At 39.4% G+C, this 15,728-nt stretch overlaps 1 protein-coding gene across 4 annotated transcripts in view; it reads left to right on the forward strand.

Moving 5' to 3' along the window:
- The window catches only part of TMOD3 (tropomodulin 3), an 88,608-nt gene that overhangs the window by 53,935 nt on the left and 18,945 nt on the right, over window positions 1-15,728 (forward strand). For all 4 annotated transcript variants that reach the window (XM_029236954.1, XM_029236957.1, XM_029236955.1 and 1 more), the window contains exons 4-5: window positions 14,130-14,252; window positions 15,553-15,642. In XM_029236954.1, coding sequence (XP_029092787.1) covers window positions 14,130-14,252; window positions 15,553-15,642 — 213 coding nt within the window. The remainder of the gene's footprint in view (window positions 1-14,129; window positions 14,253-15,552; window positions 15,643-15,728) is intronic.

The following is a 15,728-nucleotide window of genomic DNA, read 5'->3' on the forward strand; positions in this document are numbered from 1 at the left end:
TATCTTCTTCTTGGATCATTATGTAGTGTCCCTCCTTACCTCTTATAACAGTCTTTATTTTAAAGTCTATTTTATCTGATACGAGTATTGCTACTCCAGCTTTCTTTTGATTCCCATTTGCATGGAATATCTTTTTCCATCCCTTCACTTTCAGTCTGTATGTGTCCCTAGGTCTGAAGTGGGTCTCTTGTAGACAGCATATATATGGGTCTTGTTTTTGTATCCATTCAGCCAGTCTGTGTCTTTTGGTTGGGACATTTAATCCATTTATTTTCAAGGTTATTATCGATATGTATGTTCCTATTCCCATTTTCTTAATTGTTTTGGGTTTGTTTTTATGGGTCTTCTTCTTGTCTTGTGTTTCCCGCTTAGAGAAGTTTCTTTAGCATGTGTTGTAAAGCTGGTTTGGTGGTGCTGAATTCTCTTAGCTCTTGTTTGTCTGAAAAGCTTTTGACTTCTCCATCGAATCTGAATGAGATTCTTGGTGGGTAGAGTAATCTTGGTTGTAGTTTTTTGTCTTTCATCACTTTAAATATATCCTGCCACTCCCTTCTGGCCTGCAGAGTTTCCACTGAAAACTCAGCTGATAACCTTATGGGGATTCCTTTGTATATTATTTTTTGTTTTTCCCTTGCTGCTTTTAATATTTTTTCTTTGAATTTAATTTTTGTTAGTTTGATTAATATGTGTCTTGGTATGTTTTTCCTAGGGTTTACCCTGTATGGGACTCCCTATGCTTCCTGGACTTGGGTGACTATTTCCTTTCCCATATTAGGGAAATTTTCCACTCTAATCTCTTCAAATATTTTTTCAGACCCTTTCTTTTTCTCTTCTTTTTCTGGGACCCCTATAATTTTAATGTTGGTGCATTTAGTGTTGTCCCAGAGGTCTCTGAGATTGTCTTCAATTCTTCTCATTCTTTTTTCTTTATTCTACTCCTCGGCAGTTATTTCCACCATTTTGTCTTCCAGCTCACTTATTTGTTCTTCTGCCTCCGTTATTCTGTTATTGATTCCTTGTAGTGTGTTTTTCGTTTCAGTTATGGTGTTGTCCATCTGTTTGTTTGTTCTTTAGTTCTTCTGGATCTTTGTTAAACATTTCTTGTATTTTCTCAATCCGTGCTTCCATTCTATTTCCGAGATTCTGGATCATCTTTACTATCATTACTCTGAATTCTTTTTCAGGTAGATTGCCTATTTCCTCTTCATTTGTTTGGTCTTGTAGGTTTTTACCTTGCTCCTTCATCTGTGACATATTTTCTTGCCTTTTTTTTTTTTTTTTTTAATGAGTAGCATTGTGTTCCTGTTTTACTGGTTGTTTGGCCTGAGGCTTCCAACACTGGAGTTTGTAGGCTGTTGGGTAGAGCTGGGTCTTGGTGCTGAGATGAGGAAGTCTGTGAGATCTCACTCCGATAAATATTCCCTGGAGTCTGAAGGAGTCTGTTAGTCCAGTGGTTCAGACTCAGAGCTCCCACCGCAGGAGCTTCCACCCGACCCCGTGCTAGCAAATCAAGATCCCGCAAGCCGCATGGGGTGCCAAAAAAAAAAAGAACAATAACAAAGTAAAAAAAAAAATTAGACTAGGAAGCTAACAGATATGTTAGAAAGAATGTAAAAATATAGATGAATCAACAAGTGGAAGGTACATCAGTACCACAATAGTAAAAAAGAGGAGGAGGGAAAAGAAAAATAATAAATAAAAGGAGAGGGGGAAGGCCTTGGCTGTGGAGAGCAGGGCTTAAGCAAGGGCGAGATTTGGGTGGTGGGCAGGGCCAATGCTCAGGACCCACAGCACTGGAAAAGGCCCTGGGGGCTGTGTGGGGTGGGGCTTAGGCTCAAGGAACTGAAGGGTCCCAGTCTCAGAGGGCAGGGGACCTCACCTGGGAGCGCAGCAGGCTTCCTGGGCTCGAGTGGGTGGGGCAAATGCCCTCCTCTCCTCTCCTGCTCCTCCGGTCTGGGGTGTGGGAGGGCCCCTCCCACCTGCGTCTCCTGATCTCCCTGGCCTCCCTCCTATGCCCCCAGGACCCATGTGGCCTGGAGGGGGCTTTGAAAAGGTGGGGAACCAGCTTGGGAGCTCAGCAGGCTCCCTGGCCCCAGTGGTCCAGGCGATCACCCTCCACTCCTCTCCCGCTCTTCCCAGAGAGTCCCTCCCACCTGCCTCTCCTGATCTCTCCGGCTTCAGGGGTGCCGATCTTGTCTGGCCTCTACTTCTCCTCCCCCCTAAGTCCCCCTACATCCTACTGGTTCACTCTGGGGTTCCTCCCATCTCCTTGGGGGTTAGAGTCCTCCATCATCGGCCGGCATGTGCCCTAGTTGTGGGGAGATGCTAACTCCCCGTCCTCCCACACCACCATCTTGACTCCTCCCCCCATGTTTTTTCTTTTTAGTTGATTTAAGCTTGTATATCCTCTTGATGCATTGCCCATTTTATCATTATGGAATGACCTTCTTTATCCCTGGTAATATTCTTTGCTCTGAAATCTACTTTGTCTGATATTAATATAACCAATCTTGCTTTCTTCAGATTAGTGTTAACATAGTATATCTTTTCTCTTTGTCCCATCAGTTCTTTGTTCTCTTTCCAACTTTTTGTTTGTTTGTTTCATATCTTCCATGTCTCTATATAACATTTTGAACATATGGAATATAATTATAATAACTGTTTTAATATCCTTACCTGCTGATTTTATCATCTGTCATTGCTAAGTCAGTTTTGATATATTGATTTTTTTTTTCTCTTCCTTACGGGTCGAATTTCCCTGCTTCTTTGCATGCTGGTAATTTTTTATTGGATACCAGACATTATGAATTTTAACTTTTTGGGTGCTGGATATTTTGATACCCCTATAAATAGTCTTGAGTTTCATTCTGAGACAAGATTAAGTTATATGGAAACAATTTGGTCATTTGATCCTTTAGGGTCTTGCTTTTCAGATTTGTTAGGTGGGACTGCAGCAGTGTTCGGTCTAGGGCTCATTATTTCTCCACTACTGAGGCAAGACTCTCCTGAGTTCCCTACCCAGTGCCCTGTGAATTATGAGGTTTTCCAGTCTGGCTGGTGGGAGCACGTTCTATTCCCAGCCCTGCATAAGCCTGTGCACTGTTATTTCTAATTTTTTCAGATGGTTTTTTCTCCTTCGCCCAAGGTGGTTTCATCATACACATGTGCTGCTCTGCTGAACGCTAAAAGGCAGATCTCCAGAGTGTGCTGTGTAACTCTGTCCTCTCTGGCACTCTGTTCTGTAAACGCTGGCTGCCCTCGTCTTTCTGGACCTCAGCTGTATCTCTTTGGTTCAGATGGTTCCCCGGGCTCTGCCTGGGTTCTGTTCCCTGTGCTGCAGCCTGGACACTTTTCTCTAGGCAGTAACCTGGGCAGTCATGGAGCTCACTTTGTTTCTCATCTCTCAGGAATCACTGTTCTTTTTTGCCTGATGATCAGTGTCTTGTAAACTTTCTTATATTTTGTCCATTTTGGGGTTGTTTCAGTCATGGGTAAATCCTGACCCTATTACTCCATCTTGGCCAGAAGTGGAAGTCTCCAGAATCATATACAATAGATATCCTGTTTCCCCAACTAGAGTATAAGCTCCTCAGAGTAAAGAATCTCATATTTCATTTTCCTTATGTTATCTTTCTAGCTCATTATCTAGTATATACAGGCTCACTAAACATTTGTTGAATAAAGGAGCATTTGTTGGTGATCATATTGTAGTATTGAGCAGGTGTCATGTGTGCTGTTGGGTCAAACCGAAAACGCCTTTCCAGTATCTGCCCCCTCATCCTTTGGTTTGGTTGATTTGAGGTTTGTGCTCTTCCTGTCAAAAGGATATCCCAAAGCCCCCTGTGGAGATTATAGTGGCCTAGTTCACTTAAATCTTTTCTGGAACAAGGTAGCTTATAAACATACACATAGTAAAATTAGCTAGGGCCTTTCACCTCTGTAGAAATGAAATAACTAGAGACTGCTCTGTTTCTAGTTATTGTACTTTTTTTTTTTTTTTTTTTTTTGTGTTACGTGGGCCTCTCACTGTTGTGGCCTCTCCCGTTGTGGAGCACAGGCTCCGGACACGCAGGCCCGGCGGCCCTGGCTCGCGGGCCCAGCCGCTCCACGGCATGTGGGATCTTCCCGGACCGGGGCATGAACCCGTGTCCCCTGCATCGGCAGGCGGACTCTCAACCACTGTGCCATCAGGGAAGCCCCTAGTTATTGTACATTTTATATACTTAGCAAGGATGGGACCATGACTAAGATAATTCTTAACCTTGTGGTAGCTGTAACTTGATATCAGAGCAAAAGAGATGAGGACTTGTGAAGAAAGGTCCTGGCAATAAAATTGTTAACATGGTTTATACTATCTTACTTATTTTAGAACAATAACAAGGATTTTGGCAAGCTATTCCTTTTTTTTTTTTTTTCCTCCTCTTGGCACAAACGCAGGTTTGGATAAATGCCATGCATTTAAGCTACCATTATATGAATTCTTATCTTGGTTTCTTCTATTTCCTTAGCTGCCATTTTGTAGTTACAGAAACATTACTGAACTCTTTCAACATTCTTAGCAACCAAGAGTCATAGCCCTGTTTTTGTTTTGTTTCATTTGGGGGTGGCAAGCATATCTTTTCATACTTGTCTGAGAGATTTTTTCTGATCTTGTCATTGCTTATTTTCATATTTTGCTACAATGTAAAGAACTGTAATTTCAGTTTTTAAAAAATCCAGTTTTAGATGTTGCTTTGTTAAATAAGGTATTTAGATAGAATGCTGTGTACTGAAGAATAGAAGTGAATAACCATTTTTTAAGACATTATGTTATTTCAAATAAATACAAATATTAAAAGTTATAAGTCAGAGCTTTTAGAACATATTTCAAGGAGAGGAAAAGTAAAATTAGATCAGTACAGGGGTACTCATCCTAATCTTTTCAGAGCTGTAATTATACAGATTAGCACTTTATCAACATGAGTAGGTAAAAATCAGAATCATGTAGGGAGCTTTTTCAAAAATATCCATGCCTAGTCAGTGTTCATTTTCTGAGTTTAGGAACCACTGATATAGGGCTTCCCTGGTGGAGCAATGCTTAAGAATCTACCTGCCAATGCACGGGACATGGGTTCAAGCCCTGGTCCAGGAAGATCCCACACGCTGCGGAGCAACTAAGCCCATGTGCCACAACTACCGAGCCTGCGCTCTAGAGCCTGTGAGCCACAGCTACTGAAACCCGCACGCCTAGAGCCCGTGCTCCGCGACAAGAGAAGCCACCACAATGAGAAGCCCACACACCGCAACGAAGAGTAGCCCCCACTCGCCACAACTAGAGAAAGCCCGTGCGCAGCAACAAAGACCCAACTCAGCCATAAATGAATGAATGAATGAATGAATGAATTTTTAAAAAAGAATCACTGATATAGATACTTGGAACTTTATGGTTTTCAGTCCTCCTGGGTTGTTTGTTTTGGAAAACTCTCTGTGTCTCTCTCACGTACACATGCAAGAAATTCCAGAGAAAATAAGAATAACTAATTAACGTGTCTATTGCGTTTACTGTATACCAGTTGCTTTATATATGTTAAATCATTTTATCAGAATGAGACTGAAATTTCTGTAAAGAATAATCCATGATTTTTAAAAAAACATCAGAAGAAAGATGATCATAATAAAATGGTGTACTAATTTTGTTAACAGGTGGTTTTGGATAAAAGCAGTATCAAATTTACACATTTCCCTACCCTCTGCAAACACACACACACACACGCGCGCACACACACACACACACACACACACACCCATACGTCGAATAAAAGCTGAACATTTCACTCATCCTGCAAGACATTGAGGGCACAAATCACATTAACCATTATAATGGAGATCTATTTATCAGCATCCCTTAGTAATTAAGATTTGTAACTTAAATCTAATTTATATGAGACTAATTTAAATTAACACACATGTTTAGAAATGCATTTTCTGTTAATATGGAATCAGTCAAGCAGTTTGCTAATTATGTATTTCCCAGAGAACAGCTGATTTTAACTAAGAAGCACAAGCACTATCTGGCTGAATGCGTTTAAGGTGCAACACACATCATAAAATTTACCCATTTAAAGTGTACAATTCAGTGGTTTTTAGTACATTCACAGAGTTGTATAACTATCACCATAATCTTAAGTTTAGAACATTTTTATCATCCCAAAAGGAAACGCTGTACCTATGAATAGTCTCCATTCCTCACTCTATTCTCCAGCCCCAGAAAACCGCTAATCAACTTTCTGTCTCTAAATTTGCCTATTCTGGACATTTCAAATAAATGGAATCATACAGTATGTATTTATGACTGACTTCCTTCACTTAGCCTAGTGTTTGGGAGTTTCATCTGTGTTTTAGCATGTTTCAGTGTTTCATTCCTTTTTATGGATGAATAACATTTCATTGTATGGAAACACACACTTTGTTTCTTCATTTATCAGTTGATGGACATTTGGATTGTTTCCACTTTTTAGCTATTATGAATAATGGTGCTGTGAACACTTGTGTACAGTTTGCTATGTATACCTACTAGTGGAATTGCTGGGTCATTTAGTAACTATTTTTTAACAATTTGAAGAACTGCCAAATTGTTTTCCAGAGTGGCTGCACCATTTTACATTCCCACCAGCAATGTATTAGGGTTCCGATTTCTCCACATCCTGGCCAACTCTTGTCTGTCGTTTTGATTATAGCCATCTTAGTAGGTGTGAAGTGATAACACACATTGTGGTTTTGATTTGCATTTCCCTAATGACTAATGGTATTGAGCATTTTTTCATGTGCTCTTAGACATCTTATATCTTCTTTGGATAAATGTCTCTTCAAATCCTTTGCCTATTTTTAAATTGGGATGTCTTTTTATTACTGATTTTTGTCATTCAATCAAAATATTTGATTTATTATTGATAAACACTTTTTATATATTCTAGATATGTTTCTTATCAAATATATGATTTGAAATTTTTCTTCTCTCATTCTGTAGCTTGTCTTTTCATTTTCTTGGTGGTATCATTGTCCCACAAAATTTTAGATTTTGATATAGTTCAATTTATGTATTTTTTTCTTTTGTTGTTTGTAATTTTTTTTGTTTTACAATAACCTTTTAAATTTTATTTATTTATTTATTTTGGATGCATTGGGTCTTTATTCCTGCGCACAGGCTTTTTCTTTAGTTGCGGGGAGCAGGGCCTACTCTTTTCATTGCGGTGTGTGGGCTTCTCATTGCAGTGGCTTCTCTTGTTGTGGAGCGTGGGCTCTAGGTGCACAGGCTTCAGTAGTTGTGGCACACGGGCTTAGTTGCTCCATAGCATGTGGGATCTTCCTGGAGCAGAGATCGAACCTGTGTCCCCTGCACTGGCAGGCGGATTCTTTTTATTTTTTATTTATTTTTTTGTTTTTTTTGTTGTTTTGGGTTTTTTTAACATCTTTATTGGAGTATAGTTGCTTTACAATGGTATGTTAATTTCTGCTTTATAACAAAGTGAATCAGTTATACATATACATATATTCCCATATCTCTTCCCTCTTGCGTCTCCCTCCCTCCCACCCTCCCTATCCCACCCCTCTAGGTGGTCACAAAGCACTGAGCTGATCTCCCTATGCTATGCAGCTGCTTCCCACTAGCTATCTATTTTACATTTGGTAGTGCATATATGTCCATGCCACTCTCTCACTTTGTCCCAGCTTACCCTTCCCCCTCCCAATATCCCCAAGTCCATTCTCCAGTAGGTCTGTGTCTTTATTCCCATCTTGCCCCTAGGTTCTTCATGACCTTTTTTTTTTTTTCTTAGATTCCATGTATATGTGTTAGCATACGGTATTTGTTTTTATCTTTCTGACTTACTTCAGTGTGTATGACAGACTCTAGGTCCATCCACCTCACTACAAGTAACTCAATTTTGTTTCTTTTTATGGCTGAGTAATATTTCATTGTATATATGTGCCACATCTTCTTTATTCATCTGTTGATGGACACTTAGGTTGCTCCCATGTCCTGGCTATTGTAAATAGAGCTGGCAGGTGGATTCTTAACCACTCTGCCACCAGGGAAGTCCTGTTGTTTGTAATTTTGTTGTTATATCTAAGAAATCATTCCCTAACTCAAGGCCATGGATATTTACTCTTAGGGTTGTTTTTTTCTCAGTTATAGTTTTAGCTCTTACATTTAGGTCTGTAATTCATTTTGAATTAATATTTGTGTATGGTATGAAATATAGGGGTCCAACTTCAACTTCTTTTGCATATAGCTATCCAACTGTCCAAGCACTATTTGTTGAAAAGACAACTCTTGCTCAATCGAATTGTCTTGGCATCCTTGTAGAAATTCAATTGACCATAAATATGAGTTTACTTCTGGGTTCTCAATTCTATTTCATTGATGTAAATGTCTTTCCTTGTACACCATAACACTATCTTGATTACAGTAACTTTGTATTTAGGTTTTTAAAAATTAATTAATTAATTATTTATTTTTGGCTGCGTTGGGTCTTCGTTGCTGCGTGCAGGCTTTGTCTAGTTGTGGTGAGCGGGGGCTACTCTTGGTTGCGGTGCGTGGGCTTCTCATCGTGGTGGCTTCTTTTGTTGCCGAGCATGGGCTCTAGGCGCGCAAGCTTCAGCAGTTGTGGCTTGCGGGCTCTAGAGCGCAGGCTCAGTAGTTGTGGCGCACGGGCTTAGTTGCTCCACGGCACGTGGGATCTTCCCGGACCAGAGATTGAACCCGTGTCCCCTGCACTGGCAGGTGGACACTGGGTCACCAGTGAAGTCTTGTATTAAGTTTTGAAATTGGGAAGTATGAGTCGTTCAGCTGTTCTTTTTCAAGATTGTTTGGCTCTTCTGGGTCTCTTGGATTTCCACATGAATTTTAGAATCACCTTGTCGCTTTCTGCAAATAGCTGAGATTTGTTTAAGGGGTTAAGTCTATAAAGAGTTTGAGGAGAACCGCTTAAGTACTGTATTCATAATACTAAACTTAAGTTCTGCCTATTTTATCCTTTCTTACAAAATAATTTTCTTTACTTTTAATTTTCTATAACAAGATTTTATATATACGCATTGAAGTATAATTCTTACAGTGTATTCCTGTTTAATCATGAAGAAATATGAAGTGATTACTTTTTGTAGTGTTAAAAACATAATACTGTATAAGCTAAATACCTCTGCAACAAAAATCTCTACATAAGAGAAATTGTAAAGAGGAGTATCAGAAGAGGTACCGAATTATTTCACAGCTGTATAAATAGAGCAAACTTCTGTGTCACAGAATTTCCATAAGCCCTTGGAAATTTTGTTTTGCTTTGTTGTTTTTTTCTGATGAGATCCATTTTGTATTTGTAAGTATTAACAAAAGTTTATGTATGGGGAAAAATTAGATAAGAGTAATGCCTTGGGACTTCCCCGGTGGCGCAGTAGTTAAGACTCCACACCCCTAGTGCAGGGACCCTGGGTTCGATCTCTGGCCAGGGAACTAGATCCCACATGCATGCCGCAACTAAGAGTTTGCATGCCACAACTAAGGAGCTGGTGAGCTGCAACTAAGGAGCCTGCCTGCCGCAACTAAGACCTGGTGCAACCAAATAAATAAACATTAAAAAAGAAAGAAAGAAAGAAAGAAAGAACATGCTGATGGGGGATTGGAACTCCCTTCTGCAAAAAAAAAAAAAAAGACTCTATGGACTGTGGATGAGGATTACAAAAATAAACATTTTAGATTTTTATAACGCTTTAGATTCCATTGGTCCCTAGAATAAGACATAGGCAGCTTTTTGATAGTTTATATAGTTTTGTTTACTAAGTGAATACCATAATCCAATGTTTCTTGACCTTGGCTGCTATGCATTAGAATTCCTAGAGAGCTTTTGAAAATCCAGATGTCCCATACAGCACATCAGACCAGTTAAATCAGAATCTCTGGGGGTGGGACTTGGACATCAGAATGTATTAAAATTTTCCAGGTGAATCCATTGTGCAGCCAACAAACATTAGCCACGGAGATAGACACCTGAAAGTGCTGGTAAGATTTTGCTCAGGAAAATGTAATTATCCTGAAATGGCAATTAAAGGCATGCCATCTGAATTGTATGCCGCTTTGTTATATCAGCCATTGTGAAGAGTATTAAGGAATTATCAGAATGTAATGATTTGGATTTGCCTTCGTCTGTGAACTAATGATAAAATGTTATCTAATAATCACCAGAACTCCAAAGTTTGGTACTAAGAAGATCAGTTACGTTCCACCATATAGATAAGCATTTGTTTGATAAGAAGATCAGTTACTTTCCACCATATAGATAAGCATTTGTTTGAATTGAAAAGTCCACTGCTAAAGAGTTAAGTTTGAAAGCCACCAGTTTATTGGAAAAATTACTGGGTTGAGAGATTGGGAACCTGTGTTCTAGTGCTAACTCTGCTGTGTAACTTTGAACCAGGGTATTTATATTATACTTTATACAATGAGGTAGTTGAGCTAGAGGTGATCGCCAGATTATTTATTCAACTAATTGGATTGCCTGCTGTGAGCTAGGAAATGTAAGGATGGAACAGAACATTGAAAAGCTCACAGAGGACAGACAATGTAGGGATGGAATTGTAGGGATGGAAATATAAGGATGGAACAGAACATTGCAAAGCTCACAGAGGACAGACAGACATGCAAAATGAGTAAGTGTAGCCACAGTGAAATGTTCAGGGAATTAAGGGAGCACAGAAGTGTACTTCATCTGGTTCAGCATTGGGACAAATGTGGTAGTTTTCTATTTAACAACCATTCACAAATTCCTTCTTCCTTACTGGCAGAATCCATCTCTGAAATAGATTGAAAAGGCCAGATGCTTGCTTTTCAAGCTGCCCTTGCAGGTGGGGCATGGACATGTGACCTGGTGCTGGTCAGTGAGACCAGAGAAGAAATCTATCGGACAGTTTTCCTTATAAAAGTCAGCAGTTGAAAAAGTGCCCTTCCTTCCTGCCCTGACCTTGCCGCATGAGGATGTGATACGTAGTATTACAAAGGTCATCTTGAGACTAATGGCCTGAGAACAGAGGCTTCCATGCTAGTTATAGACAAAGAGAAGAACAGAGCCTGGATCTTTGACGTCAACACTGAGCTGCTGAACCAGCCCTTCAGCCACCTACCTGTGGAGTTATTAAGTGAGATAAAAAATACTTATTGTTGGGCTTCCCTGGTGGCGCAGTGGTTGAGAGTCCGCCTGCCGATGCAGGGGATACGGGTTCGTGCCCCGGTCCGGGAAGATCCCACATGCCGCGGAGCAGCTGGGCCTGTGAGCCATGGCCGCTGAGCCTGCACGTCCGGAGCCTGTGCTCCGCAACGGGAGAGGCCACAGCAGTGAGAGGCCTGCGTACCGCAAAAAAAAAAACCCCAAAAAACAAAAAAACTTATTGTTTAAACCCATGCTGCTTTGACAGTGATCTGTGAAAAATCAGCGGTATCAGCATCACCTGGGAGGCTGGTTAGAAATACAGATTCTTAGAGCTCATGTTAGACCTGCTACATCAGAATCTGCACTTTAATAAGATCACCAGGTAGATGACATGCACATTGAAGCTTGAGAAGCACCAGTTTAAACCACTTTAAATTGGGTATTTTGTTATATGCAGTTAAAAGCATCCTTACTAATATAAATACGTTGTAGATTGGCCAAGTGCCATTTTTTAAATAAGAAAATACTTGCCTAGAAAGTCTTCTGATTCAGATGTAGGAAGTTGCAAGAGACCTCTTATTCTCACCAAAACAAGCAATATAAGCTACATTAATCATAGTTAAAAAAAAAAAAATCAGAAAGCTTGAAGACACAAATCTTAGTGGCTCCAGAAAGTGGCAAGCCCTCCATAAGAGAGGTGATCCAAAAAAGAAAAAGGGGATCCATTCTACGTTCTTTCCTGACTGAAATATAGGGAAAAGGAGGAAACTACCATAGAGAGGAGTAAGGAGACATCAGCCTAACTTTAAACTTTTAATGGCTGTATATGGGCCAGCATGGTAGATTAGAAATCAGAGAATCCCTAGAGCAGCACCGCCGTCCACTAGAACTTTATGCCATGATGGGAATGTTCAGTATCTGTGCTAACCAGTATGGTAGCTACTAGTCAAATGCGGTTAGTGTGACTGAGAAACTGAATTTTAAATTTTAACTAATTTAAACTTAAATGGTCACATACCGTATTGTACATACCATATTGAACAGTGCAGCTCTAGAGATAGGGTGAGACTGCACTACCCTCCAGTTCTTTGCTTCAGGCCTTCATTTAGTGCTAGGGATACTACTCCAAGAACTGAGGCAGTGAAGCAGAGCTGAGAGAAAACTCCTGAGGCATAGGTTTTTAGCTCGGAAGATTGAGAGAGAGACAGGAGAGCTGAGAGAAGTCCCTTTCAGGCCATCTTCCACTTCACAAAGTGTAGAGCAGACAACATAAGCGTCAGGCTGAAAGATCTGCCAAGGCCCCAAAAGTGGGAAAGTGGGGGGTGGAACTGGAAAACAGAGCTCCTAGAAATCTGGCAGCCAGGACTACACATCAGGAGCAATGTGGCTACTTTACAGTTCAAAACAGTAGGCAGTGGCTGCTCAGGAGATCTCCAGAAACTCACCAGAGTTCTAATCCTAGGCCTTGCTGAAGAGTAAGTCCTGATCCTGTCCTCAAAATGTTTGAAGCCAGTGAGGAAATGAATTAAACTAACGTTGCAACAAAAAGCCCAGATTCAGCTCAACTGTAGAGCATGTTACTTCAGCACTGACCTGAGTGGCACATTCCTTTCTAGGAATAAATGTCATTTCCTTTAGTCTCTGCTATACTTTTATACAAAAATGCCCAATATGAAGTCAGAGATCTTAAGACACATGTGGCCTATAGTCAAGAAAAGTAGACAGTCAGTAGAAGACCAGAGATGACCCAAATATTGGTGTTATCAGTCAGGAACTTTATAATAAAAATCTCAGAAAATCTGGTGGACAAGGCATGTGTGAAGAGATGAAGAATTTTGGCAGAGAGATGGAAGCTAATTTTTTTTAACAAGAACCAAGTGGAAATAATAAAAAAAGAAATATAATATCAGAAATTAAATCTTTTAGATGGGCTTAGCTGAAAATATCTGACCAGCTTTGGTCAGATTCCTGGGAGCAATCTGTATTGTGGAAGGATTTCTTATGAGTTACACTGATATTTACCTTGAACAAGAATTGTACAACATTCACTACACTGATTATTAAGCCCACAAATATTTCTTTTGATAGAACACTAACTACATAGATTCATCAGGTCACATATTCTCACACATTTTCCTGGTAATTTTCTGATAGAAAAGAAAATAATTGGAGGTTGTGTGAATCCACACATAGGCCTTCCTAGATCACTTAGTTAGGATTTTCACCTCTCTCAGGGGGGAAACCAGAGTCAATCTTGGTAACAGTCCCACCACGTGTAAGTACCTCTCGTTTGGTTGGCTTGCGCTGCAGCTGTATCATTATCATTTTCCATTCCCTTCATGTTTTCAGTTTTGCATTGAACATATGGTAATAAAATACTGATTTTCACATAATAGATACTGTAGGTTTCTAGAATAACTAGTTTCTTAACAGGTGACCTTGTTAGTGTCATAGAGGCTTAGAAGAACAGTGACAGAAAGGTTCAGACTACCACTCAGGACATCATACAGGAATTTCTTTGCAATTAGAACTTGAATTTCTGGCATTAGAATTGCCTCTGCCATCCCCCAAGGGACTGTAGCAGTTCCTTGCTTAAGAATAAGAAAATGAATTCTGTTTTTTCCTTAATTTATAGATTTTTTTTGTTTATTCATTTATTTTTTGATTTAGTATTTGTAGAATAACTCATAATTACTCCAGAAAGAGCCTATTTTTACTTTTCACAAATGGGAAAATTTCTTGGTTCATTTCTTTTTCTTGTTCCAACTTATATGGCCAAAGTGTTGCCTTAGAAACTTATAAATACATACCGAAGATGAAACAAAATTATTGTAGATGTTAATCTTGACCTTTTACTTCAGCTTCAGCTGCACATACTTCTAATAATTTTTGTAAGAATAAAATGGTGAGTTACTAGCAGTAATGAAACTAACAAACTGCTTTATTTTACAGGGAAAATATTTATCCCTAAGCAGAAACCTGTACAGACTTTTACAGAAGAAAAAGTATCTCTTGATCCAGAACTAGAAGAAGCTTTGACAAGTGCTTCTGATACAGAATTGTGTGATCTCGCAGGTATCTCCTAAAAAATTAATTTGTGAATGGTGTAGAGGGGAGGAAAATACCAGCACACACCTTATACACACTATACAAATACTTGCTTTGCCCAGCAGAGCGCTGTTGAATAAGTAACCGTACATTTGGCTTTGCTTTTTACACTGTAAATCTGACATAAAGGATTTAGTTTCTTTAAATTCTCTTAATGGTGAAATTTTTATATTAATGGAATTTATTGATTATTGGATGTCTTTTCCCATGTTGCCATCTTTGAAAGTCTTTATAAAAATCTTTCATCAGCTGGTGGTCAGCTAGAAGCTGTCTCCAGGGTCTACTGCTATCCCATTTTATTAGAAGACCCAGAAACGGGTAACTGGAAATTAGATAAAATAGTCAGTCCTGAGCTATACTCACCACTTTCCCAACTTTTCTGAAGATATATGGAACATTCCAAACCTCCCTGTGATTTTCATCATTACCAGTTTCTTATCTGGACCAGTATCTGCCCCCAGCTGCCTCCACCCACACCCATTTTTCTAGATAGAAAAATATGACACATGGGGAGAGGTTAGTACCAAATAACTTTAAGAACTAACATGTTTTAAAGGAGCAGTGATGGTTCTTTGGGAAGGACCCAGGGAAGGGACAGTCAAGGTGTGGTACCACAGCTAGAGCAGGTATCTTATTCCTTGGGGCGGGCTGAGGGCTAATGGATTTATAAATGGTACATTCATCAGAGCGGAATGGGCCAGAGGCATACTGTAGCTTCTGCCTTATTTGTGCAAAAGGCCATCAAAAACCAAATCTATTTCTCCTCCTAAGTGTCATTTTTGAGGGATGCTACTTTAATCTTAAATATGAGAATTCAACCATACTTTTAGTATTCTACTCTTAGCTAAAATACAAATGTAAATTAATATGAGAGTTAAGGTTAAGTTGAAAAATCTGCCTTTTATCGCATTATGTTTGGAGAAACCCTCTGAGGATGAACAGCAACAATAGATCATTTCCATTTTCTCTCTTGGCCACCAGATGGAGCTAAGCATAGACTTAGGTTTAGGGTTAAGCTGGCTCCAGCCGTGTCTAAATTCAGAAATGTGGGGAGAAATTACAAGGGTATTGATAAGAAAGAGATTGTAGGTGGTTTTTAATCATGTTTTCTCTCTTTTTTTTTAGCTATGAAATGTGTATTTAATTGAGTAGGAAAAAGCCCAGAGAGTGTTAAAATCGTTGATAGAAATTTGGGGGCATAAAATTAATTCTTTATGTTTAAAATTGATGGACATAAAAAAATAATTTTCTTTTTCTATATTTATAGCTATTCTTGGGATGCACAATTTGATAACGAATACACAGTTCTGCAATATAGTGGGAAGTAGTAATGGTGTCGACCAAGAGCATTTTTCAAGTGAGTAATTATAATGCTTTGTGAATTCCAATCCTTTGTTAATTATGTTTTGTTTTCTCCATGTAATAGCTTCAGTATTTGCATAC

Source organism: Monodon monoceros, unplaced genomic scaffold (genome assembly GCF_005190385.1).
Source record: "Monodon monoceros isolate NGI ecotype Baffin Bay Population unplaced genomic scaffold, NGI_Narwhal_1 Super_Scaffold_21, whole genome shotgun sequence".
In the NCBI taxonomy this organism is placed as follows: domain Eukaryota; kingdom Metazoa; phylum Chordata; class Mammalia; order Artiodactyla; family Monodontidae; genus Monodon; species Monodon monoceros.